The 26,922-nt window shown below is 38.4% G+C and overlaps 2 protein-coding genes across 4 annotated transcripts; both read right to left on the reverse strand.

Annotated features, from left to right (window-relative positions):
* Positions 1 to 288: 288 nt before the first annotated feature.
* Positions 289 to 17,533, reverse strand: CLK1 (CDC like kinase 1). Of its 3 annotated transcripts, none has more exons than XM_040475810.1 (13): positions 17,434 to 17,533; positions 6,797 to 6,957; positions 6,039 to 6,267; positions 4,969 to 5,059; positions 4,508 to 4,574; positions 3,294 to 3,410; positions 3,041 to 3,207; positions 2,425 to 2,519; positions 2,199 to 2,328; positions 1,711 to 1,793; positions 1,136 to 1,215; positions 810 to 900; positions 289 to 678 (listed from the first exon to the last, which is right to left on the reverse strand). In XM_040475810.1, exons 2-13 carry the CDS (start codon positions 6,955 to 6,957, stop codon positions 535 to 537), a joined length of 1,455 nt encoding a protein of 484 aa, XP_040331744.1. In that variant the 5' UTR covers positions 17,434 to 17,533; the 3' UTR covers positions 289 to 534. The 3 variants fall into 3 exon arrangements, with proteins under 3 accessions (XP_040331744.1, XP_040331743.1, XP_040331745.1); XM_040475809.1 differs by lacking the exon at positions 17,434 to 17,533 and adding an exon at positions 8,626 to 8,730; XM_040475811.1 differs by lacking the exons at positions 4,969 to 5,059; positions 6,797 to 6,957; positions 17,434 to 17,533 and having other exon boundaries at positions 6,039 to 6,152.
* Positions 13,079 to 25,849, reverse strand: PPIL3 (peptidylprolyl isomerase like 3). Its single transcript, XM_040475814.1, has 7 exons — positions 25,532 to 25,849; positions 24,897 to 24,975; positions 23,317 to 23,391; positions 21,746 to 21,839; positions 20,794 to 20,861; positions 17,434 to 17,552; positions 13,079 to 14,191 (listed from the first exon to the last, which is right to left on the reverse strand). The coding sequence occupies exons 2-7, from the start codon at positions 24,897 to 24,899 to the stop codon at positions 14,065 to 14,067; spliced, it is 486 nt and encodes a 161-aa protein (XP_040331748.1). The 5' UTR covers positions 24,900 to 24,975; positions 25,532 to 25,849; the 3' UTR covers positions 13,079 to 14,064.
* Between the last annotated feature and the right edge of the window lie 1,073 nt (positions 25,850 to 26,922).

Below are 26,922 nucleotides of genomic sequence, written 5' to 3' on the forward strand. Positions count from 1 at the left end.
TCATTCATTATCAGTCTTGAGCATAGGACATGAGGCCATTTGTAGTATCCTACTTGGGGGGGGGGGGGGGGGGGAGGTAAGAATAAAGAGAGGAAGAAAACTGGGGACCAATTTCTACTTCTTTGTGTCCTGTAATGTGGGCTCATTAACATTTGGTTTTAAGAAGGAAGAAGCTCCAATGCTGGCAATCCCTAAAATGCAAACACAGCTAACTATTTCTGAAGACTTAAGGAAACCTCCAAGAATGGAAATCTATGCACGAAGAAAAACGGTGCTAAAACCAAGTTATAGGTTCCTTTAAATTTCATAAGCGCAAAAAATTTATTCTGAATAAATCATTTTATACAGTAATTACTGGAAAAAATGTTCATTACTTTAGCTATTTACTTAACAATTCAAATTATCCAAGCAAAATAAACATGGCAATAAAAAAAAAATGTAAGAAATTTACAAAAGCTATATAAAATAACTTATTTAAAAATTAGACTGATACAGTCTATAAAATCTCTTCAAGAGAGCTATACTGTTACAGATCTATGTATCTTTTCTCAGGGGGTGAAAGAAAGGATGCTTTAAGGCTTCTCTGAGAGTAATCCTTTTAGCTGGATCATACTGTAACATTTTCTCAATAAGGTCAAAGAGAAGTTCATGTTCAGCATCCTGAGAGAGCATAAATTCCTGAAAGGAAAAGAAATACAGTCAACAATCTTTTCTACTACCATTTATTACCGTTTTATTTTCTACCATAAAAAAAAGGGAAATTCAAGGTTTTGATCATTTAAGCCCAAGCTTAAATGGGCCAGGCTCACCTTCAGAGGTTTACAGCGCCTTGAAACATATCTGCCAGCAGAACTGTGTTCATCCCAGTCTAATCGATCATGATGGAAATATTTACGTTTCCTAAAAGTAAATACCCATTCATTTATAATGCTGACAATGAAAACTTAAAAACATCTAGCAAAAGTGATTGGTTTCATCACTTATGATGATTTTATTGATCAAAGATTAACACTTTTCTAGAGACTTGGAAGATTACTTAAGTGAAGATGCATTTGTCAAACTTCACCATTTCATAAAATTCTAACCAGAATATAAAACCAAGTGGTACGAAAGATGTACCTACTCTTAAACATACCTCGTTTTCTGTATCATATGTTTTGGTAAAGGTCCAAGAATTCTTTCCATCATTGCCAAATGCTCCTTACTATCATGTGTCTAAAATAACAAACAGAACCTGTTAAGCACATTGTGCACTTTGATCTCATTTAACACAGCTGCTACACTTCTAGTCCAGAGACAGGTCACAAGGAAGGTGATTACTAAAAAAGGGCAAACTTTTAGCAAGTTACAGCTGATAACAAATATTAAGACACACAGAACAAGGTCACCAATGACTTCTCTAAATCAACAGCATAATTGTTTATAAATGCTTAAAAATGTTTTTAAATAAAATAATAAATTACAAAGGGAAATACAAATACCCAATAGCATCAGAATCACAGGACTTTCATTTCTTTATACTCATCTATAGTTAAGTCTACAAGGAGAAAAAAAAGCTACCTAAATGTGCATACTTTGCATGAAAGTGCTCATTCACATAAAATAAATAAATAAATGAATAAATAAATAAAATAAATAAATAAAGGCCTCATCCACACAAACAAGCACTTTTCTTAAGCAAAGCCATCGAAACAGATCACGGTCACTTACTGGAAATACTGTAAACCCAAGGTAGTATTCAATAAGAATACATCCTATACTCCAGACATCACACGGCTGGGACCATCCCAGGGCTGCAAAGCAAAGCAAACTGTCAGAAAAAGACTTCACTATTCCTTGAAGACCTAAAAAATGCCATAAAGATTAAGACTAGAATTCTGAGGGGCGCCTGGGTGGCTCAGTCGGTTGAGCGTCCGACTTCGGCTCAGGTCATGATCTCACAGTTGGTGAGTTCGAGCCCCGCGTTGGGCTCTGTGCTGACGGCTCAGAGCCTGGAGCCTGTTTCAGATTCTGTGTCTCCCTCTCTCTCTCTGACCCTCCCCCATTCATGCTCTGTCTCTCTCGGTCTCAAAAGTAAAAATAAAAACGTTAAAAAAAAAATTTAAAAAAAAAAAAAAAAAAAAAAAAAAGACTAGAATTCTGAGCTTCAATAAAGATATATATAGAAGTTCCCAAACCATAATTAAGAAGTAACTTACCTAAAATAACTTCAGGTGCCCTATAATGCCTTGTAGACACCAATGTACTGTGATGTTCATCATCATATGTTGCACTTCCAAAGTCTACAACTTTAATATCTGGATTTATTAAGGTACGTTCATCACGTTTCTGAAAATTGTAATTCATGGGTTAAGGAGGCATAATACCTTGAGGCATAAAATATTCATTTTTAACTATGAAAATACTAATACACTGAAGACTTACCATTTTGGGATTATATGCCTCTGTGTAGTCAGACTGCACAAATAAGATGTTTTCAGGCTTTAAGTCTGTGTGAGTCAACTTATTACTGTGCAGAACTGAGAATGAAACAAACAACTGCTGTAATTGGAAAATCAAAAACCTAACCAAACTCAAAGCCCTACAACAAAAAACCTCTCTGATGCCTTTTGCACACGTCCAAAGTTGTCAACATCCAACAGCTGGCTAGAAAACCACCCACTACTTCAGAGTTAGTCCACTGCCAGCTAACAGCTAACTACTCAAAAAGTAAATAAAGAAGTATCTTTCTCTTACAAAGCCAAGATTTATCATTTTTTAACCCAGTGGTTCCGGGTTAGTATTTTTAAGAATCAAGCTAAATTACAGTCTTCTCTATGACAATGTACTATTGTACGATAGACAATATACTACTTACTGAATGAAACGCAATGAACTGACCAGCAGCTGGTTATCAACATCTTCCTCATACCTACTCTTAGGCCAGGTTTTTAAGACCTATAGGTTAGATCCCATTTTTTATTTAAAAATCCCAGTCTGGCACTAGATCAGTCTCAACAAACTCAAGATTCTCATTCTCAAAGATATGCCAAGTACTCACAATTCACGGATTTGCATATCTGATATGCCATCTTCCTGATATGATCCAGACGAAATGGTAGAAAACCATTTTCCTTAATGAAGTCATAAGTACTAAGTCCTAGTAGTTCAAATACAATGCAAATATGACCATGATGCTCAAACCACTCCAACATCTGGACACAGCGGCTATAAACATATGAAAAATAACTGAGTACAGCTTCTTACAATTCAAATCTACGTGACAGAATTTTCTGAATTGTTTTTATACTTACAATGTACTGCTGGGGTCTGTTGTATTCAAGTGTTCCAGAACTTGTATTTCTGAGCGAGCAGCTTCACAGTATCTATCCACATTTTTAACTATTTTTACTGCTACATGTCTACCTCCTCTGTTAGAAAAAGTCCAAGTAAAAAAAAAAAAATGTTAAAGATGATGTCCTACTCCATTTTCCTATCACTCTTTTCAAACTGTGCGACTTCTACTTTGACCCACTGTATTTATCTTCTTACATCTGTGGTCTAACATTTGGTTTTATCAGATGTACTATATGGAAGTACTCTCTTATAACTGAAACTCAATGTAAATAATGAGAATGATGCATGTTTTTTTCATCAAACCACCACTCACATGAATTTTTTGGTCCTTCTACTAAAATGTATGTTAATAGTTGTAATTTAATAAGAACATTGGGGATATGACCACTTCAGTTTGTATTCCAATTAAGACTCAAAACATGTACATATAACAGTTTCTCCTTATAGTACCTGGCAAATATTTTATCAAATTCTTCCTTTGTCTACGTTACCAGAAAACTTTAGAGATAGTAGGAACATAGTATGGAGCTCCAGCTCTCAAAACCTTACTAACCAATAGTAGGAAGCCTTCTCTAGTCATTTGTTTAGAAAAACTCTGCCATCCAAAAGGGGGGAAAAATTCAAATAGAGGACAAAAAAGGTAAAAGGAGAGTTCTTACATTATCTCAAGAAACTTTAATTTGTAGAACACGAATAAACCAACATGTAATACCATTTTACAAGAGTATTCAACCTAATGGTGTAATCACAATGATAGCATCTAAAAATACAGATTCCTAGGTTAACTACTCTGATAATTGTTTCAACACGCCTTAGGTAAGCAAAATTCCAAATACCCCTAACATAAAACCAAGGCTTTGAAAAGTTCTGATTTATATCACTGATCTGGGGCAGGGGGGATCACAATTTCCCAGTGGGATAACAAAAGAATACTTTCTAAAACAATAAAACCTGCTCTCAGCTTAAAATTTAAGGCTACGTACACTATTAATAGCTAATACTTAAAAAATGCAAAGTGCTAGTACCTTTTACTGGGAATTTCCCACATTACAGTAAAAAAAACAAATGAAAGGATATAATATATCTCATTCATGATCAGACCAGTCCAAAGCTAAAAAAAATTTTCTAATGCTGATGACCTCCCCAAATGCAATTACAGTAAGAAACTTACGCTTTATGATCAATGCACTCCACGACTTTTCCAAAAGCTCCTTCTCCTAAAGTATCAACAATTTCATCTAAAAGAGAGAAATAAAGCTCAGTCATACCAAGAAGTGGAAATAATTTACTTATCATAATAAATGCTATCAATGCACATTATTCTAGTTGATGCTACAAATTTCCTTATCACTAGACATTTTACTGGTCAACACTGTCAAAAAACATTTATAACTATTTTTAGGTCTAATTTCATTCTTAAGTTCATTTTATTAACTTGATTTACTGTTTTGGAAGTTCTGCTTAACAAATATTAAATTTCTAAAGAAAGAAAAAACACAATCCCCACCCACCAAAAGAAATGGAAAACAAACAAAAAACAGAGAAAGAAAAAAAGATTTCCAAATCCCTGAAATGTTTATATAAAGATTATGTTATCTGAAAAGTTAATAAGTGTTGAAAAATATTCTATACATCTTGCACTTAGTACGTCTCCACTCTGACAGATCAGGTGACCCTCCTCATCATCCTCTACACTCCTGGTTCTTTTCCTTCGGTGACTCTTCTGGAAACGTCAAGTGGGCGGCACCAAGATCATCCAGCCAATCAATATACCCGAGTGAATTCAGGGCAGAATACGAAATTCATTCAGCGGGGAGATATTCAGGCATTCAGATACACGCCAGGCCACAAACGGTTGGCAGGAGCAATTTCAAATTCAGTCCCCAGAAATTCACAGGGCACATAGTTTATGTTAACAGGAGAAAAACATGGCAAGGAACAGATTTTCAGATAAGATACTCAAAGTGGCAAGGCAACAAAACATAATACAATTGTTTTTCTTAAAAAAAAAAAAAAATGCTTAGTTGTAGCATTCACTGAAACATAATTTTAAGTTTCTAGTGTTCTAATTTAATGTTGCAAAATTGTAGGATGTAATAGTTACTTGGTCAAAGTAGACTGCTGCCAAATTAAGACTTCCTAGCTAATCTAACAAATATTGAAGCAGTAAATAAAATTAAAGTCCTAATTTTGGGGAGAAAAAAAAAGATTTGGCATACAAGAATAACAGTATGTCATTTAAATGTCATCTGAACTATCTTCAAATTAACCCATAACCCATAATGTTCTAATCTGTTAAGTGGTTTGCTTAATGAAAAAAGAATTAGAAAGCATGCTTTGCTAGAAAAAGGCATGCCTAAACCCTTAATCTTACAAAAATAAAATGCCTATTCTACTTTTGTGATAAACTTCAATTTATCAAAACAAATCAGATTTCATGAAGTACCACAAAACTAAGTTAATCACCTCCACTGTTTCACTGGAATGACAATTAATTGCTAACTAGTAATAAAATGTTACTCTATTACTTAATATGTATTGTATTCAGGAGTTTCCTATGCAATGCACAAACACAGAAAGAATCCTGCAAGTTAAATTGAGATGACTTCTTTTTAAACACAACTTTCTCAAATAATCAAATTCAAGTTTTCCTGTCCCAAGGGGGAAATAAACTTTACAGAATGTTTTAAAAGAGCTCATACCCCATGTGAACGATGGTGTGAAGTACTATGGTGAATCCTATGTTTGCTTTTATAACTACTTCTTCCACTTCTACCAGAAGACTTGCTACTATGGTTCTGGTATCTGCTTTCATGGTCTCTATGGCGATGTCCAGGTTCACATCCTTGACTGTAGTCATTTCTGTATTCATCAATGTAGCGTCGACTATGATAATCTTTCTCATTTATGGACCTGTTTTCCACATAATGGCTAAAAACAAAAAATATTTTTTTTTTTAATTTCTTTTTTTCAACGTTTATTTATTTTTGGGACAGAGACAGAGCATGAACGGGGGAGGGGCAGAGAGAGAGGGAGACACAGAATCGGAAACAGGCTCCAGGCTCTGAGCCATCAGCCCAGAGCCCGACGCGGGGCTCGAACCCACGGACCGCGAGATCGTGACCTGGCTGAAGTCGGACGCCTAACCGACTGCGCCACCCAGGCGCCCCAAAACAAAAAATATTTTTAATGATTTATGCTAATATTAGATATCCTCAAACTGACAGTACTCTTAATACCTTTTGCTTTCCCCACCAAAAAAAAACAAAAAAATCCCATGCAATTTTAGAAACGTTATAAGCCATCATTGGAAACAGAAACAAATGGTATTCATGGCTACTTATTTAAGTGATGCTGTAATTTTAATCATGAAAATATACCCCCTCCACCGTTTTACTGAGGTATTACTGACATACAACATTTTGATGCAATATATATTCATATATATTATCATTCTTACCTATCAGATGTTTTAGAGTGATTATATTTGCAGTGCTTATTCTCCCGGGCACTGCTATGTGATCTCTTCTTTCTTTTATGACTGCTGCTGCTTCTCCATTTTCCACAGTCCCAATCTTTTTCCTCCCAATCAGGGCAATAAGTTCTCTTCGAGTGTCTCATCTACATAAAAGAGAAGTTTTAAGTAGTATCCCACCTGTCAGCACTGAACACTTCAATTAATAAAACTCTTCTTTGCTAATTCATTCTAGCTGTGATTTTTAAACTTTTTATTTTTGTTTCTTTAAATATTTATTTTTAAGTAATATCTCAACACCCAACACGGGATGGAACTCACAATGTAGAGATCAAGCGTCGCATGTTCCACCGACTGACCCAGCCAGGTGTCCCTAAATCGTTTTTATTTGTATATTTATGTGAGTTCGAACTCAAAAACCATGAGATTCTGACCCAGACGGAAGTCATACGCTTAACTGACTGAGCCACCCAGGTGCCCCTAAATTGTTCTTTTAAATCGAAGTTCAAAATTCTTTCTCAGCCAATCTAAAATCACCGATAAATCCGATGAGAGCATTGCGCCAAAATGTGGAGTCCAAACTATTAACAATATTCTGCATTATCCATGTTATGCTAAGATTTATTGAAAGTGTGTAGGAAAAGAAAAAAACGGGGAGAGGGCTGGAAAGTCCAATTCATCAACTTGGTAAAAACCTTACCCCTTTCCTGTCAGTAGCATAACTTACTATAGGTCCACATATGTAACTCTCCCCCATTTAAACGTGTATCGGAAACTAGCCTCCCAACTCAAATGCAATCCGAAACGTTCTTTGCGACACTCATTATTGTGTAGTTCTGTAAAGGAGATAAATCGCCAAGGCCTTTTACTATACACAAATCAATGGTGGCATTAGAAAACCACAAAATACCATCTTCGATGACCATTCCCCCCGCATGTATATATATAACAAAACCTAGCTTATCATAATCAACTTAGAGGAGGGCAGCACCTTCCTTCCAGAAATGTTTCGAAGAAGAATCCCTAACAACTTGGAAAAAAAAAACACACACACACAGAAATGACTTTTCATTGTCCACTATCGTTCTTACCAGTACTAACTGCTGGGGCTCCACCACGTCTCTGCACACAACTCCGAGTCAAAATATTCTAAAGGTTGCTCTCAACATGTTGGGGGATCGAGGGCGCAAAAACTCCAACGCATATAAGATGTCTGATAGCCTGACCGCTCTCACACCTCCTTCAAATATATCCTATTATTTCTCCTTTTCCTAAACCCTATTTTTGTTAACGCCACCGAGGGCAAAGACACTCGTGATTTTCACTTTATTAAATCTTTTAAGACTCGAGTAGACCTTAGGTGATGTCTCCTCGTATCAGCTCAATGCGTTTTTCTCTCCGTTTGCTAGGAACACAGTTCCTCACAGGAGGCTGACATGCACATTCCAAGAGACAAGTAAACACCACCCACAGCAGGAAGCTTCGCCTCCTCCGCCCCGCCGCCATCTTACAGTTCCGCCGAGGTGGCCAGGGCCGCCGACGACAAAATGGCGCCTACGGGCGTCCGGCCAAGCCCTCCCAGCTCAGCCAAGTCACTACGCCTCGCCAGTGTCCGGGGAGTCGCGGTTCAAGGAGAAACTCGCGTCAACAGTCTCGGCAGAGAAGACAAGCGGGCCGCCTCCGTGCGACCCAAGAGGGTGAAAGAGGAGGGGAGGGGGAAGGGTCGTCTCACTAGAGGTTGTATGCACCACAGGGCGCTCTCCGGGCACAGAAAAAGGGTCTTGACACCTAGCCCGCTTCTTCCTGAGTCTTACCTTCCTGGCCAGAGCGTCCAAGCCGAAGAAGACAAAAGCTTGCAACGCGACGACAGAATAAGCACAGCTGGCTACCACGAGCTCCAACAACAAAATGGAGCTGACAGCCGCAGCGTCTGGACTCTCCTCGAAAATATTGGTGACGCTGCGAGCGCGTCCCCGCCGCGGGGCGGGGCGGGGCAGCGCGGGCGCGTCACTAGAACGCAGGGATGGAAGGAGACTAACGTAGGAGCCGTGTGCGCAGGCGCCGGGTGGGGAGCTCAGCGACAGAAGGTGGAGGTGGGGGAGTTGCGGACGGCGGCTCTGTCGGCCATGTTTTCCACTGTCTAGGTCTTAGGAAGCAACGTAAGTACTGTGGAAAAGTCTCGTCCATGCTCTTTAAAAATATTTGGGAACGCTGGATACAAGAAGAAGTGAGGCAAGCATGATACAAAATATCCTGCGCCCTGAATGCAACCACTAAACAATCTTAAAAAAAAAAAAAAAAAAAAAGCACCACTTCTATCATGTAGCTCTAAATTATTAATTGTCTGGATTTCAGCATTTGCTAAGGTTCTGAGACCTATTTTAAACTAGTTAAGGCTTTGGGGCGCCTGGGTGGCTCAGTCGGTTGAGCGTCCGACTTCGGCTCAGGTCATGATCTCGTGGTCCGTGAGTTCCAGCCCCGCGTAGGGCTCTGTGCTGATAGCTCAGAGCCTGGAGCCTGTTTCGGATTCTGTGTCTCCCTCTCATTCTGACCCTCCCCCGTTCATGCTCTGTTTCTCTCTGTCTCAAAAATAAATAAACGTTAAAAAAAAAAAAATTTTAAACTAGTTAAGGCTTTAGTGGCTGGGACTCACACACACTGAAATTGGATTGGAAGAATTTTCAAGATTTTGAAAGTTTAAACGAGTGAACATTTTGGAGACAGGAAGTGGATACCCTACACAGTTAAAACATTTTGGCATTAAGCCGGTCCTTTTCAGTGTTAAGGCCAGATGAACTGTAAAAAAAGGAAATGGAAGGTCGTGAGGGAAAAGCGCCAGGAAACAACCTCTGAACAACAAAATCTTCAAACTACACTTCAGTGTACCAAAATAATTGCCAATCCTGACCTCGCACCCTTCCTCCCCTTTTGTTTCTTGAACAAAATGCTTGCTTAGTCATTCCAAACTTAGTGGAAAATGTATAAAATCAAAGTATAAAATCAAACATTAACGATTAAGCATAATTTTACTGCTCACACTTGCACAGGAGAGCAAGGTATATTGCCCAGCCCTATGCAGATGCACAATTGTGGATAAAAAGTGATGAGGAATACATATTTCCAAAGTATCTGTGGTAGTTTGCATTTCTTAAGCCCCTTTTCTTAATGGATTTGAAGATGCTTTAAAACCATTAATACTTAAATCTTTACATTGGGGCCAAGATCACCAAATACAAGGTAAATATTTCAGAGGGAGAAATCACAATAAATTGTGAAATTTGTAGCTGTTCAGGATACAGTTAGCACACTTAAATGTTAAACAAACCTAGGGAATCCTGGTCTTTGGAGGATGATAGCTAATCATAGTGGGCTAGTTATTGTGCCAAGCACTGTACATACATTTTCACTTAATCCTAACAACCTGCAAGATAGGCATCAACTATATTCTATTACAGATAAAAGTTGCAGTGCATGTGCAGAGAGCAATTTAGAATCCCTACAGTAAGATTATAAGGGTGAAAGAAAATGAACATTGAAAAAATCTTATATATACTACCAAAATTAGTTTCTAAAATGTGTTTTTTTCAAAATGGTTTTAAATTTAGCAAACCCTCTCACACCTAGCCAGTTACTAATGTGAGAATTACCCAAAGTTACATTTATGAAATGAACTATTTTGTGTGTTAGTGCTTATGATTGTTTGGGGCATGCTCTGGCCCCCCCCCCCCCCAATCTCTACTACCTCAGATTGTGACTGTATTTGTAGATAGGGCCTTTACCCAAGTACTTAAGGTTAAAATGAGGTCATTAGGATGGGCCCTAATCCAATATGACTGACGTCTTTATAAAGAGATTATGACATAATTACCCACTGAGGAGGATCTTGTGAATATAGAAGATGGTCATCCACAAGCCAAAGTGAGAGACCTTTGTGTAAATAACCCTGCCCATGCCTTGACCTCCTAACTGCTAGTCTCTATAATAGAATTTTAAGCTACCCAGTTTCTGGTACTTTGTTATGGCAACCCTAACAAATTAATACAGTGCAAAGATTTAAAATGGTATTTTGGTGAGGGGCACCTGGGTGGCGCAGTCAGTTGAGCATCTGACTCCTGATTTCAGCTCAGGTCATAGGATCAAGCCTCAAGCTGGGCTCTGAGCTGAGCTTGGAGCTTGAGATTCTCTCTCTCCCTTGGCCCCTCTCTCCCACTCAGTCTCTGTCTCATAAAAAAATAAATGGTATTTTGGTGGAACCTTGTAACTTTATTCCCTAATTAGTGAAGTTGAACATTTTCTCTTTTCTCTTGTGACTTGCCCATTCATACCTCATTGCTTTTTTGAATGTACAGTTCTTTTAAGCTTTTTAATTGCAATAAAGTTTTTGATTTTCATATAATTAAACCTGTTTCATCTTTACCTTTGTCATGTTTGTGAACTGAGAAATTCCTCTTTGGAGGTGTTTCTCCCCACCCCCGCCACCCCGGAAACTTATCCATCTGGAATTTTGGTACATCATGTGAGGCAAAATTCTTTTGCTATTTTTCTGCATATAATTTACTGGTTATCCTAACACAATTTATGGAGTAACTCTTTAATGATTTTGGATATTGCTTTAATTATATATTAAACTCCTGTGTATACACTACACTCTTATACTCTACTCTCTAAAATACTATTCTAGCTATATTCCCCACACCATTTTATTTATTATTACTATTCTAATGTTTATTTTTGAGGGAGAGCAAGTGGGGGAGGGGCAGAGAGGGAGACAGAGGATCTGAAGTGGGCTCCGTGCTACAGCAGAGACTGATGGTGCTTGAACTCAGGAACTGAATGATCGTGACCTGAAATGAATTCGGACAATTGACTGAGCCACCCAGGCGCCCCTCCCCCACACCATTTTGATGTTTGCAGCTAGTAACATTTTCATTGTAATTTGTTTTTTAAAATTTCCATTATCAATTATTCTGGATGTGCTTTATAGTTATTATGTTGAGTTCCCATCTCTACCTCTACCACAACTGGTACAAATTGAATTGAAAAGAACCATCAGTTTTCTTTTAAATTCAATAGTGAAATGGTAACTAATCAACTTTTCTAAACTGATTAAAAGTTGAATCCTATGTATTAAAATTTATCTATTCGGCAGCCTGGGTGGCTAAGTTAGTTAAGCATCCAAATCTTCATTTTGGCTCAGGTCATAATCTTATAGTTTGTGAGATCAAGGCGGGCGTTGGGCTCCAAGCTAACAGTGTGGAGCCCGCTTAGCATTCTCTCTCTCCTCTCTCTCTGCCCCTCCCCTCACTTGTGGGGCGAAGCATTCTCTCTCTCAAAATAAACATTTAAAAAATTAAAAAAATAATAAAGACATTATAAGAATGAGATCTAAGAACCAAATACCCACCATATTGGTACTTAAAAAAAAAAAAAGGACAGTTTAGAATAAAAATTGAGGGAATACCAGTCAATACAAAAACATTTTGACAGTAAAAGCCTCTTAAGAGTGAGGACAAAAAAATTCAATGACATTCAGTTGGAGAAGAAAAATATCAAGTATAAGAAATGTCAAACCAAATTCTGGCCCAAAAGAGGCTTTAATATTAATTCTTGAAACCTAAATGATTAAAATAAAAGGGTGACTCAAAATGTGAGGGCATTAGGGGTACCTGGCTGGCTCAGCAGCTACAGCATGTGACTTTTAAAAATTTTTTTAATGTTTATTTTTGAGAGAGAGAGAGAGGGAGACACAGAATCTGAAGCAGGCTCCATGCCTTGAGCTGTCAGCACAGAGACCTATGCGGGGCTTGAACTTAAGAACCGTGAGATCATGACTTGAGCCGAAGTCGGACACTTAACTGACTGAGCCACCCAGGTGCCCCTACAGCGTGTGACTCTTGATTGCAGGGTCAGCCCATGTTGGGTGTAGAGCTTACTTTAAAAAGTGAGGGTTATTAGTATAATTGACACATCAGTTTAGTAGAAGGTATAAATGGTAATAAGAGGGTATTGCAAGCTAACTTCTAAACTGTAGTTAAGAAAGAAAATATTATTTAGATCAACTATTTGCAGAAATGATACAAACCAATAAATACCTGGCATCAGTTTTAGAATACCCAAAACCTAATCAAGGTGTGGAATATGGTTCTTGATGAAACCAATGGGATAGCCTGATAAATGATAAGGCCTGATTCAGTGAAAGCCCTATGGTCGAGATAAATGTTAGGAGAGCAGCTTCCATTTACTCTACAGAACACTTACCGCATGCCAGAAGTTTTATACACATTATCTCATTTAATCCTCGCAATAGTTTTATGAGAGAATATTATTTAGGGATGAGAAAACTTGGAGATGTTAACCTGCCTAAAGTTACTAGTAGGGGGCAGAGCTGTGATTCAAACAGTCCAGGACTCCACAACTGGTGCTTATAACCAACTAATCGCATTTTCAAAATGATCACCTGTAGAATTCTGTCCTACAGTACTGTAAATGATAGGCCTTAAAAAAAATGTTCCATGGGCAAATTGGGCAATTGAGTGTCTGCTGTACTATAGGACTTCTCTGTGCCTTTACTGTAATTCTAAAGACCAGAAAATAGCAAATGGATTGGCTGGTTTTTCTAGACCATCTCTGTATCTTGTCCTTTCTAACTATGCAAAGTGAATAATTAATGGACAAGGATACTTCCAGGATATGGACTAGATATGGCAGGAATATGTAACTAGGGTGCTCAAAAATACTTGAATTTAAGGCTCAGAATTTCTTTGTTTTTTGCTCAGTGTCTTTTTAAATTATTTTTAAATGTTTCTTTATGAGAGAGAGTGTGAGTGGGGGAGGGGCAGAGAGAAAGGGACAGAGGTTCCAAGTGGGTTCCGACCTGACAGCAGTAAACCTGACGTGGGGCTCAGACTCACAACCACGAGATCATGACCTAAGCATAAGTGGGACACTCAACTGATTGAGCCACTCAGGTGCCCCGAGGCTCAGCATTTAAGAATGAATGTTTATATGTAATAATTAAACAAAAGGGCTTAAAAAAATTAAATACATTAGATGCTAGTTTTAGTAAGGAATATGCTCTAATAACAGGAATAAAAGCTGTGTAGGGCCCTTTGGTACCACCAACTCATAGAAGATCTTAGTTGTAAACAAGCAGAAGGATGATGCAGTCTCTTGACATAATTTAAAACTGGGTAAACCACAATAGGTGTGTTCCTCTGAATAGTCTGCCAAATATTCTTCCAGATCTATTATAGCTACTGTGCAAATGGATTGGCATGAATAGTTATGTCCTTAATGTGTACATCATTAAGAGGTCGGTATGTCTTCTCATTTACTGGTAACTTCTCCAATTCATCTAGAGTCTCTAGACCATCTATTACCCTGAAAGAGAAACCATATAAATGTATGAAACATACTATCGAAATACCTATAGCATTAGAGTTTCCTTAAAAGAAAAGGATAATGTCTCAAAGTTCTTTAAATTTCCTAGTTGAGTGTACAATAAAATACTGATTTGATTTTCTACCACAGATATGAGCCAAAATTCAAGAATTCATTTTTATGCCTTTAGATAATAGCAATGAATAGGAATATTACCACTAAAATATTCCCACAGCATAGCTACAAATGGGTCTAATATAACCATTCACAGATTTTCTTTACTATGGGAAATACCCAGAGAAACTATGTAAGGGTGACACTATTGTTAATCAGTACTGCCCTATACTGAAGGTGCTGAAGTGGGTGGCCACTTTGCACTTTATTGTGTAAATATGGTATTTTTATACTTTTTTACATCTGGGCAACAACAAAAAACAGTAGTAATAAAATAAGAGGGGAAATGGGACACTTAAACCCATTTACAGCAAACCCACCTCATGTTTTCACCAAGAAAAAGAAATATTGACAGCTATCTTCTGGCAAGTTAATCTAAAACATTTGCTAAGAAAAGGTGGCTTTAGATTATACCACCTAGTTCAACTCAAATCAATTCTGGAGACTTGTAGTATTACTTAAAAAGATAACAGAGGGGCGCCTGGGTGGCTCAGGTGGTTAAGCGTCCGACTTCAGCTTAGGTCATGATCTCCCGATTCCTGGGTTTGAGCCCTGCGTAGGGCTGTGTGCTGACAGCTCAGAGCCTGGAGCCTGTTTTGGATTCTGTGTCTTCCTTTCTCTCTCTGCCTCTCCCCTGTTCACACTCTTGTTTCTCTCTCTCTCTCAAGAATAAACATTTAAAAAAATGTTTAAAAAAAATATAACAGATTTACATTTTATTTTGCATTTCTTCTTTAAAATTTTTTTATTTACTTATTTTGAGAGAGAGAGGGAGAGAGAAAATCCCAAGCAGACTGCACACTGACAGCACAGAGTCCAATGTGGGGCTTGAGCCCACAAACCCTGAGATCATGACCTGAGCAGAAACCAAGAGTCAGATGCTTAACCAACTGAGCCACCCAGGTGCCCCCTATTTTGCCTTTTTTTTTAATGTTTGTTTATTTTTGAGAGAGAAAGAATGTGAGTGGAGGAGGGGCAGAGAGAGAGGGAGAGACAGAATGTGAAGCAGGCTCCAGGCTCTGTCTGGGCTGTAAGCACGGAGCCTAATGCGGGGCTGGAACTCAAGACCCCGCACGAGATCAAGACCTGAGCACAAGTCAGGCGCTTAACCGCTGAGCCACCCAGGCACCCCTACATTTCTAATAACCTTTTGAATTTACTTCCAAATGTAGAACCATTAAAGTCTTTAAATTTTAAGTTTCAAAAGCTGTCTCTCCTCCTGGGTCAATAAGAGAAACAGAGGATATGGGAAACAGATCTCAGGCAAAAAAGGGCATGTAAAATTGAGGCCAGTAGGTCAAGTATTTTGGGACACGGGCCCCTTTGAGAATCAAAGGAAAGCTATATACCGTATTCCCAGAAATAAATGTGTTGTATATATATAAAACACAGTTGCAAGGAATTAAGGGACCTAAGGTTAAGAATTTTTGTTTTTTTTTTTAACTTTTTTTCAATGTTTTTACTTGTTTTTGAGAGAGAGAGCGAGCGAGCATGAGTTGGGGAGGGGTCAGCACAGAGCTCAGCTCTGGGCTCGAAATCACGAACTGTGAGATCATGACCTGAGCGGAAGTCAGACGCTTAACCAACTGAGCCACCCAGGTGCCCCTTTTTAAACTTTTTTTTAAAGTTTATTTATTTATTTTTAAAGAGAGAGAGGGAGACAGTGGGGAGTGGAGGGGCAGATAGGGAAAGAGAGAGGATTCCAAGCAGGCTCCAAACTGTCAGTGCAGAACCCAATGCAGGGCTGAAACTTACACACTGAGATTATGACCTGAGCTGAAACCAAAAGTCAGATGCTTAACCAACTGAGCCACCCAGGGGCCCCAAGAAGCTTTGTTTTTAACTCTAGTTTTATCACAAATCTAGTAACATAAACCCTAGTAATTAATGATTAATAATTCTGAATGGTGACTTAAAGGAAAAAATAAAAGGAAGAGAACCTGAATTATTTACGTCCAGGCAAATACTACTAAAGGATGTAATATTTCATTAATTTCACTGGTTATTAATCTATAAATTAGACATATGTATATAGAATGAAATAGAAGGTTGCTGAGTCTTCTATTTTTCATTAACCTAACTTGGAATTCAAACTGTTAAATAAAAGAAACTATAACTGTACCTTGGTTTATTGAGCGTGTAAATATTTGTTGAATAAACAGACAAGTTGACTTCTTGCTGATTTATGAAAGCAATTCCCAGGCATAGTGCTTATAGTGAATATTATGGCAGACCCTGCTAAATGCCTCCCTAGGAGTCAGGCACCCTCTCTTCTTGCAGAAACCTCATTTTACTAAGAATGGCAATGTGTCTAGCCAAAAAACATTTCCTACCCTCCCCTGTAGGTAAGAGGAGGCTTCATTGCTAAGTTCTGGGTCTTCTAGGGAAGGTCTTTAAAAAGGGGCTTACTTGGGGTGCCTGGGTGGCTCAGGTGGTTAAGCATCCGACATTGGTTCAGGTCATGATCTCACAGTTTGTGAGTTCAAGTCCTGTGTCGGGCTCTGTGCTGACAGTTCAGAACCTGGAGCGTACTTTAGAATCTGTGACTCCGTCTCTCTCTGCCCCTCCCCCACTCACGCTCTGTCTCTCAAAAAATAAATATGTTAAATAAATAAATAAAAATAAAAAGGGATTTACTCAGCTGACAAGCAACTAGTAAACTTTTGCTCTTCCTCCTTCCTTCTGCCTGGAACCCATGTTGTGACTGGAGCTGTGCTGCTTACATTATGACCATGAGCTGAGCTTGGGGATGGACGATAAAGATGGTTGAGGAAGAAGAGGCACCACTTAGAATATTGGTGACAAAAAGGAACCATCTTTCTTCATAAGAAGAAATCCATTATATAACTGATACTTTGCATAACGATCCTGAAAAAAGTATTGGCTCCTATTTCGCAAAATAAAGGAATTAAGGCTTGAAGAGGTTATAAATTCCCAAGGTCACAGGGCTGGTAAGTGGAGGGCTTACCAGGTATATTTAGCTTTCTTTTTTTTTTTAAGCATTGATTTATTTTAAAAAATAAATTCCAAAAGGAATTTCCAAAGGAAACCATAACCAGAATACTCACTTTCCAAATACTGTGTATTTCATATCCAAATGTGGCTGCTTGCCATAGGTGATGAAGAACTGAGATCCATTGGTGTTTGGGCCATTATTAGCCATAGATACAACACCTCTAACATTGTGCTGTAAAAGACAGGCCAAAATATTGATTTAACTGTGTTTTTATATAAATGTTCCAAATAATAGGACTGAAACAAGATCTGAACTCTCAGGGACCAAGAAAACAATCAGTTTCTATTAGGGCTAATCTAAATGATCAGTTTCTGGATTATCTATATTTCTGAAACCTTGTATGTAAATTGTTTATATCAAATCATGTGCCCCAATTAATTTCATTTTCACTTTAGAGTAGTAGTCACAAACACTTAGCAATACCAATGTATGATAGGAATCCTTACATTTACATTAAGGAACAGTGTGCTGGCATGAAACAATCAGGCAGACAATAAAACCAAAATCCCCATAACCTCTTCACACATACACTGGACTCTGGCTAGTTTCTTTATCTGTAAAACAAGGGAGGGAGGTTGGACTAGTTCAGGGGTTTATTCAGAATTGAAATGCTCACAAGGGTAAGCAAATAATAAATTAATTGAACAGAATGTAAACATTACAGAGGCTGGCAAAAGGAATGGTGTTATCTCTTGCCTAATGGCCCTAATTTTTTTTTTTTAAACCAATGGCCATAGATAATACATCTGTGGATCTTCCACCCAAGGGCAGTCAGTTCACAACCCAGGACTAGATGATCTAAGGAAGGTCTCCTATAGCTTTAATATTTATCATACTATTTGTTATAAAAGAGACTTGTGTAAAAGAATTAAAAAGACTTTACTGATAAGATTGAAGACATGACAGAACTGTGTTACAAGGAGGTGCAATATAAAAGATCATAAATAACTCTAATGATTATTCTCTCTTTAGCTATTCATCAGGGGACACTAATGACACAAGCAATGGAGATACAACTGCATCAAGATATTAATGCTTTATTGACTTCCTAAAGGTGACTACCAGTCAAATGTTGTATTTGATACATGCACCAGAATGTATGTACCACTTATAACTTAATAAAATACTTAATAACCTATTTCTAAGATTTAAGAATTCAAATTTATCAAACTGTTGCATATGCCTACTACTCCTCTCATCTATTATCCCAGCCTCTCCAAAAGTGAACCATTATCCTACTATCTTTATATATGCCTAAACAATATATTGTTTCCTTTTTCTTGTTTCTGAGCTCTCTAAAGTAGTATCATACTATTTGTAGTCTTCTGGGAAGTACTTTTTACACTATCATTTTCTTTCTAAGATTTACACACATATGTGTGTAGTTCTGATTTTTACTGCTTTATATTATTCCACAACTGAATATACTACAGTGTACATTTTATGATCAATGGACATTTGGGTTGTTTTTAGATTTTTGCTGTTAAAAAAACACTCTAGGAACACTCTTGTTCTGTTTCCTGATGCATTTGTAGAAGAGTTTTCTAGGGTAAACATTTGGGAATGGAATTGCTGGATCAGGGTATGTGAATATTCAATACACACCCTCAACTCTGCATATCAAGATAATGGTTCTTTAAAAAAAAAATTTTTTTTTTTTTTAACATTTATTCATTTTTGAGAGACAAGAGACAGAGCACAAACAGGTGATGGGCAGGGAAAGGGACACACAGGATCTGAAGCAGTCTCCAGGCTCTGAGCTGTCAGCACAGAGCCTGATGCCGGGCTGGAATTCATGAAGTGTGAGATCATGACCTGAGCTGAAGTTGGACGCTTGACCGACTGAGCCACCCAGGTGCCCCTAAAGGTAATGATTCTTAATCTTGACTGTAGGTATCACCAGGAAACCTGAAAATATAATCTAGGTCCTAATCAGTCCTCCTATTTTTCTCTACATTTAGGGGGTTGTAAGACCTTAATATTTTATATTTTTACAACTACACGTGAGTCTGTAATAGCCAGTGTTGAAAATCACTGGTATAGGATGGTGGATTAGTGTTGAGGAGGCAGTTAGTTATTAATTAATGCCTAAAAAGTTCTTGTTTGTAATTCATGAAAAGAATGACTTATAATTTATCACCTCCCAACCCCAACTCCTATAACCAAAGTAATGTTTCCTTATGATAGAAAAACAAAATGAAGAAAAAAAAATTACTCCTAGTACCACCATCCAGACATAAACACCGCAATGAATTTTTTTCAGAGTTTTCTTGGGCATATTTTAATGTAACTGAAATACAATACTAAATTATATATTCTTTAAAAAAATTTTTTTTATTTATTTTTGAGAGAGAGAGAGAGAGACAGAGTGTGAGCAGGAGGGCAGAGAGAGAGACACACACAGAATCTGAAGCAGGCTCCAGGCTCTGAGCTGTCAGCACAGAGCCTGATGCGGAGCTTGAACTCACAAGCCATGAGATCATGACCTGAGCCAAAGTTGGACGATTGACTGAGCCACCCAGGCACCCACTAAGTTACATATTCTTACTGAGCAGAATTTATCTCTCTTTTTCTAATTTCTAAAGTTATCATTCTATGCAGATACAAAGCTTAAAAGACCATATGATAAACTGTTAGCAGATGTCACCTCTGGGAAATGACACTTATTTATTTTAATTTTTTAAATTTAATTTAAAATAAGATTTTTTAAAAATAGGCATGCATTAGTTTTTTAGTAAAAAAAAAAAAAAAAGTTCTTGGGGTGCCTGGCTGGCTAAGTTGGTAAAGCATGCCCTCTTAATTTTCGGGTTGTAAGTTCGAGCCCCATGTTGGGATACACAGATTACTTAAAAATAAAATCTTAAAAAAAAAAGGAATAAAAGTTTGAAAAACACAGAAAAATATGACAAAGGAAATAAAAACCTCTAATTTTACCATGCTATGCATTTCTCTTTAACGTAGTTGGGATCTACCACAGGTATTAAGTTAATACAGGGATATTCAAAGATCTAACAGAAAATGTTGAAAGTTGGACATTGATAATGGCAGTATTGCAACCAGGAAGTCTTTCCTCCCTGCTATCAAAAAAAGCCCAATGATTCAGGTCATTCAACATAAATTTTATAGTGAGACATTAGGCCCTTTTGGTACATTACTGATTAAAACATTTCAGGTTGGGCCCACAGATAAGCTCACTTAATATCAAGATTCATGTGATTGTGAGATTCTAGAATATATTTTAGGTAACAACTGCCATTTATAATTTCTCCCTGGCATTTATCAAGTGTACTACTAGAAAAAAAGTATGTTTGTATACTAATAACATTAACTTGTGTTACTAAAACATATGTATTAAAGGTTTCAAGTGTAAACAAGGCATTAGAAACCAGATGTTGATGCATTGGAGATATACCTTAAGATATTCACTATATTCATCCTCAAATTTCTTGCCCCAGATACTGTTACCTCCTCTTCCGGTACCTATATTACAAGACAAGCAAATCAAAAGAAGTATCTAATTAAAGTTGAGAAAGGGTTAATTTTCTAAAACAAAAGGGCTATTTTATAACTTGTTAGATACAAATAAAATTTGACATGTCCTCTCCTCAAAAAAGTATCTCTACAAAAAACCCAATCCCCTCCCTATCAATATTGTTCATATTTTACTTTAAATCTAAGTGCTGGTAGCTTCAACTAAAAATTTCTTGCTAGGGTAAGGGGCCTGGTTATAAAAACTCTATGTAGGGGAGTTGTTCCCTACATGGGAGTGGCTCAGTTGGTTAAGTGTCTGACTCTTGATGTCAGCACAGGTCATGATCCCAGGGTCAAGGGATCAAGTTCTGTGTCCATGCTCACCATGGAACCTGCTTAAGATTCCCTCTCTCTCTCTCTCTCTCTCCCCCTCCCTCCTTCCCTCCCTCCTCCCCTCTCCCCCCACTTTTGCTCTCTCTCAAAAAAACAAACAAAAAAACCCAAAAATCCACATGCTTATATTTTATCTATTTTATAAAAATTAAATAAATTTTATTTAAAAAATATTTTGAGGGGCGCCTGGGTGGCTCAGTCGGTTAAGCGGCTGACTTCGGCTCAGGTCATGATCTCGCGGTCTGTGAGTTTGAGCCCCGCGTCGGGCTCTGTGCTGACAGCTCAGAGCCTGGAGACTGTTTCGGATTCTGTGTCTCCCTCTCTCTGACCCTCCCCGTTCATGCTCTGTCTCTCTCTGTCTCAAAAATAAATAAACGTTAAAAAAAAAAATATTTTGAGTATAGTTGACACACAATATTACATTATATATTTTTCTATTCTGTCTACCCTCTTTTTCACACTATATACCCAATTCTATAGATATTAATAGAATAACTTACCTGTTGGATCTCCTGTTTGAACCATGAAACCCTTGATATTTCTATGAAATATACATCCATTGTAGTAATTACTGGCACAAAGAGCCAAGAAATTCTGCAAAGAGTAAAAATAATAACTGGGAAACGATATAGCAGGAACATTTAAAGAACAAACTGTATTTACTAAAAACACTATAACAATGTATTTATGTCTTTTAGGCGTTACATTGGATAATGTGACTTCTCTGCCTAAAACACTTTGCTTCCTTCTGTTTTTGGAATAAAACACACAATCTTCAGTAGGGCCTAATAGGCCCTTCATGACCTGGCCTACCTCTGCATCTCATGTGATAATAACTTCTTTCTGTTACTTACTGTGTTAACCCCATCATCCTTCTGAAAATTCATCCACAAGAGGTAAGCTTTCCTACCTTGAGGCCTTTGTATTGCTATCTCTATACCTGGCATATTCTTTTTATATGTCTTTCTATGGAGATGCCTTCATTATTTTTCTGCATGTGATTTAAGTATCACTTTCTTGGTTAGGCCTGCCCTCACCTTCTTTTAAATAATTATTTTCTGTTAGTCCCTACATCAACACTTTATTTCTTTCAAGACATTATCACGTTCTAGAATCACTTTTTTTTTCTAGAATGAATCCCTCCCTGTCCCCCCTCCCTCCTCCAATGCTTATCTTCTCAGCTAGAATATCAGTTTCACGAAGGCAAGGAATGTCTCTTGGTCATTACAGTACTCCCAGACCCTGGCAAGATAGCCTTTCATAAATAATTGTAGATTATTTTTTAAGTTTGAGAGAGAGAGAGAGTGCACGTGTGAACGAATGCCCATGTGCATGAGGGGCAGAGAGAGAATCCCAAGCAGACTCTGCACTGACAGCAGCAGAGCCTGACTTGGGGTTTGATCCTACAAACCATAAGATCATGACCTGAGCCAAAATTACAAGTCGGTGCCTAACCAACTGAGCCACCAGTTGTCCCCATAAATAAATGTTGAATGAATATATAGAGAGAGCCAATTCTTTCCTTCTTTGTCACTTAAACAAGTAAAATAACATAAGAAACAGTTATCTTACCTAACATGCTAATGATTACTTATGTTTCCAGAGGAAAATAAGTCAAAAGAAAAAGACACCAGCCACTCTATGGTTAGAGAAAAATTATCTACTCTTTCTTTGATCCTCAAAGGTTAAGTGGAAACCAGGCCAATAATTGTAATGGATAGTTTTTCCTGACAATTGTTTTGTATTTTTAAATTTTATGTTTATTTATTTTTGAGAGAGATCATGTATGCATGTGTGTGCAGGGGAGGGGCAAAGTGAGGGAGGGGTAGAGGGCTGCCATGCTGGCAGCAGAGAGCCTGTTGTAGGGCTGGAACTCAAGAATCTGAACCATGAGATCAGGACCTGAGCTGAAGTCAGACACTTAACCAACTAAGCCACCTAGCCGCCCCATGACAATGGTTTTATAGACAAGTTTTTTTTAATTTTTATATTTTTAGGTTAGATAATTTGATTTCAAAATGGTTATCCTGTTGCATTAACTCATTTTTAATATGTACATAATGATACTTACCTCACATGTTTTGGGTGTCCTTTCACAGAAGACTTCTATTTTAATATCACCTACATCTGTATGCAGTGTCACTGACTAAAAAGGAGAGAGAATATGAGAACAATTAGGATTTCTTCGGATGACTTTATGCATTGTATTATTTCCCAAACTAGATTAAAGATGACAATCTGAATGAAAACACAGAAAGAAATACCATTTCAGAGATGACCTATCCACATAGCTAAGAAGCTGTACTTCTTCAAAATTTATTTCAGCAGTAGAAAAAAAACTCCAGATGATAAATATATGTTAATGTAAAATAGTATCCACCCTAAAAACTTGACAGTAAATACTGTGATGGAAATACTTAAAGTTTGAATTTTTCATCAATAAAAATGAAAACAATGGTTAGTATTACTGATTTAAATAGCAACTCCCAACATCATTAATATATATTGAAAAACAGTAAGAAAATGACTTTTCAAAACATAGTCTGCACCATTTCCCTTAATGTAATTATTATTTTTTTTTTAATTGTTTTTTTCAACGTTTATTTATTTTTGGGACAGAGAGAGACAGAGCATGAACGGGGGAGGGGCAGAGACAGAGGGAGACACAGAATCGGAAACAGGCTCCAGGCACTGAGCCATCAGGCCAGAGCCTGACGCGGGGCTCGAACTCGCGGACCGCGAGATCGTGACCTGGCTGAAGTCGGACGCTTAACCGACTGGCCACCCAGGCGCCCCACCCCTAATGTAATTAAATTGAGAGGCAGTGTTAAAAACAATTCCTTTCTTCACTAAAGACAACAATTCTCAGTTTTTCTAGATTCTAAATGTGCAGAGATAACCATATTACTCTTGCTTGCTTGTTTTTTGTTTATCTGATGTTGAGTAACATTCCTTTTGTTACCCATTGTGGGGTGGGATTCTGAGAGGTTATTATTTTTTTAATGTTTATTTTTGAGGGGGGAGGGGCAGAGAGAGAGAGGGAGACAGAATTTGAAGTAGGCTCCAGGCTCTGAGCTGTCAGCACAGAGCCTGGCACGGTTCTCAAACTCAGGAACCTCGAGATCATGACCTGAGTGAAGCCAGAAGCTTAACCAACTGAGTCACCCAGGCACCCCTCGCGGGGTTATTCTGAGCCTTCCTTTTTCATTTCTTTTCTTCCAGTAGTATCCAGCAGTCAGTATGTTCAGGTTGATAGAGGGCAGGAGTGTGAGGTGGGGTTGGGGGGGGGGGGGAGACAGCATGATTCTCATTGCTTCTACTTCAAGCTCTAGTTGCCCACCTTAGAACAAACAAAAGGATCCAATTAAAATGATCACACCTGGCTATACACTTCAACTCCCTCTTTCCATCTATATGTTGTAATCAGTCTTTTTCTGTAAAAAGTAAATTCTATGCATTTTAAGTGAAAACACTGAAGAATTTAAAAGTAGTTTGTTTCTGGCTTTGTTTAGAGGCATCATACATTTTATGCTTCTACAGTTTATCATTTCTGTCTTGCCATTGAAAGTTCATGCAGCTTTATTTCCCTTCAATGAATTTCTAAAAATTATTTATAATGAAAGGCATTCATAAGAATTGTGTAAAACTTACCATTTTTCTTCCTGATGGTTTCGGGAAGTATTATTGCTTAATTTCTCAGTCTCCCTGAGAGAAGTTAGAAAACGAATCTCTATTCCCAAAAGAGAAAATAATTAAGTTCATTTTCCTCTCTTAATTCACACGTGCTCATTTTTAATGCATATTTAAAATGCCTACAATAGCACCCTCTAAGTAATAAAAATTTGGTTATGGAAATGATGAGATCCTATCCGACTCAAGCCCCTCAATCTCTTACTTCCCCTGCTCACTCTTCTTCAAAAACCTCCTCGCAAACTCCGCAACTAGCCAGGTACATTTCCGCCTTGGGATCTAGGCACTGGGTGTTCCTTTTGTCTGGAACACTTATACTTAGACATCTGGACAGCTATTTTCCTCACGTCCAAGTCTCTGCTCAAAAGTCAGGTCTCATTGGCCTGATAACTCTATTTAAAACTGCCTTGACTCTAGTGCCTGCCCAATTTCCTTTTTTCATAGCACTTATCACTAATATACTACATATTTTTCTAATTAAATCTGTTCCAACACCACCCTCCCCGCCCAGAATGCTGACGCAAGCCCAAGAACTAAAACACGGAGCTTGACAAGTGTCTCAATAAGTGAATGAAAGAGTGTGTGATATTACTTACCACTTCAGTTAGCACAGCTCTAATTGAAACGACACATGCCGTTCCTTGCAGGTGGCCATGTTTCGAAATAAGTGTCTTAGGGCTACCGGAAGTCGAGCGCGGGACCCATTAGCGAGAACGCCCCTCTCCTGCTCGCCTCCTTTTCCCTTCCAGCCTCATTGCTATCTCAAACCAAAATGACTAGAACTAGGAAGACAGTGTCATTTATCTTCATCTGGTACGCTTTTGACAGTGAACGGGAGCTCTTTTAATGATAATACAAAGACACAAAATGTAAACCGGAACTCTGGGCAACCTCCAGAAGTGCCTTGGGTTCAGACGTAAAACGGGAAGGACCACTTCCGCCCAGCTCCTTTTCCCCGCCCCATCTTGCAATGCCAAGAGTCCCTGCGCAGGACCGGAAGTGGTGCTAGAGGAGAATTGGTGAGTCCTGGGCTATTTATTCCCGCTTGGCCAGGCCCAGGTTAGCGTAAATTGTGGGAGTTGTGAGATTGCGTCTGTGAAAGGAGGCAGAGGAGGAGACAGGGGCAGGAAACTGGCTTGTGGCATAAGAGCATAGGGCACCAGGGGAGCAGGGGTCCTAACTCAGCAGTTTCTGCCAGTGCCTGGTCTCGTCACTGTCCTGGAAAAGGTCTGAAGTGGGATTGAAATGTCAGGTAGATAAAGTAACGTAAGAGGGTGCAGTTCGCAGGCTGTAAAGTGGTCCCTACTAATGTATTTTAAAAACAGTGCTTACTCTAGGCCAGGCATTGTTCCCAGCTGTACGGTTAAATCTTGTGACAACACTATAAGCAGGGCACTTTTATTCTCATTCTAGAGAAGGTGAGACAGCAGAGGTTGAGACATTTGTTACACAGCTGTGGTTCTGGGAGTTCGTTGCGTTTCAAAATGGGTCCTCCAACCCACAATGCTATGCAGCCTCCCATTGTTAATTGTTGGCGTCAAGCTTCGCGGTTTTCTAAAAATGGAGGGTGTTCTATGTTATTTACAAGGGTTCTTTCAAATTTAGCAGTAAATAACCCAAAAGTGGTATGGTGGCCCACTAGGGCTTCACTTTCAAGGCCTGCCAGATTTAGAAGAGTCTGGAAAGTGGGGCAGTATCAGATCTTGGAAATTCTAGAGTGGAAGTGGTTATAAGGACCTTTAGAAGGTCTTCCGAGACCTTAGGCTCCAGTAGATTTTGTAGGCTCTGTATCATTTCTGTGTTTTTGTTTTTGTTTTTAAGAAAAAGCGTGCGGGGAGAGGGGCAGAGGGAGAGAGAGAATTCCATGCAGGCGCCGTGGGGCCTGACACGGGGCTTCATCGCAGGACCCTGGGATCATGCCCTGAGTCAAAATCAAGAAGAATTGGGTACTCAACCAACTGAGCCCCCCCCACCCCCCCGGGCGCCC

This window comes from Herpailurus yagouaroundi, unplaced genomic scaffold, assembly GCF_014898765.1.
Source record: "Herpailurus yagouaroundi ecotype Mexico unplaced genomic scaffold, PumYag 140, whole genome shotgun sequence".
In the NCBI taxonomy this organism is placed as follows: domain Eukaryota; kingdom Metazoa; phylum Chordata; class Mammalia; order Carnivora; family Felidae; genus Herpailurus; species Herpailurus yagouaroundi.

What these genes read in the sequence shown, in the direction of transcription:
- CLK1 (XM_040475810.1), bottom strand. Translation starts at nt 6,957, where the DNA reads ATGAGACACTCGAAGAGAACTTATTGCCCTGATTGGGAGGAAAAAGAT. An exon ending in AGGCATATAATCCCAAAATG is followed by an intron (nt 2,329 to 2,424) that starts GTAAGTCTTCAG and finishes TACAATTTTCAG; the next exon opens with AAACGTGATGAACGTACCTT. An exon ending in GGCGCTGTAAACCTCTGAAG is followed by an intron (nt 679 to 809) that starts GTGAGCCTGGCC and finishes TTTTCCTTTCAG; the next exon opens with GAATTTATGCTCTCTCAGGA.
- PPIL3 (XM_040475814.1), bottom strand. An exon ending in GGACACCCAAAACATGTGAG is followed by an intron (nt 21,840 to 23,316) that starts GTAAGTATCATT and finishes TACTCTTTGCAG; the next exon opens with AATTTCTTGGCTCTTTGTGC. An exon ending in AATATAGTGAATATCTTAAG is followed by an intron (nt 17,553 to 20,793) that starts GTATATCTCCAA and finishes TGTCTTTTACAG; the next exon opens with CACAATGTTAGAGGTGTTGT.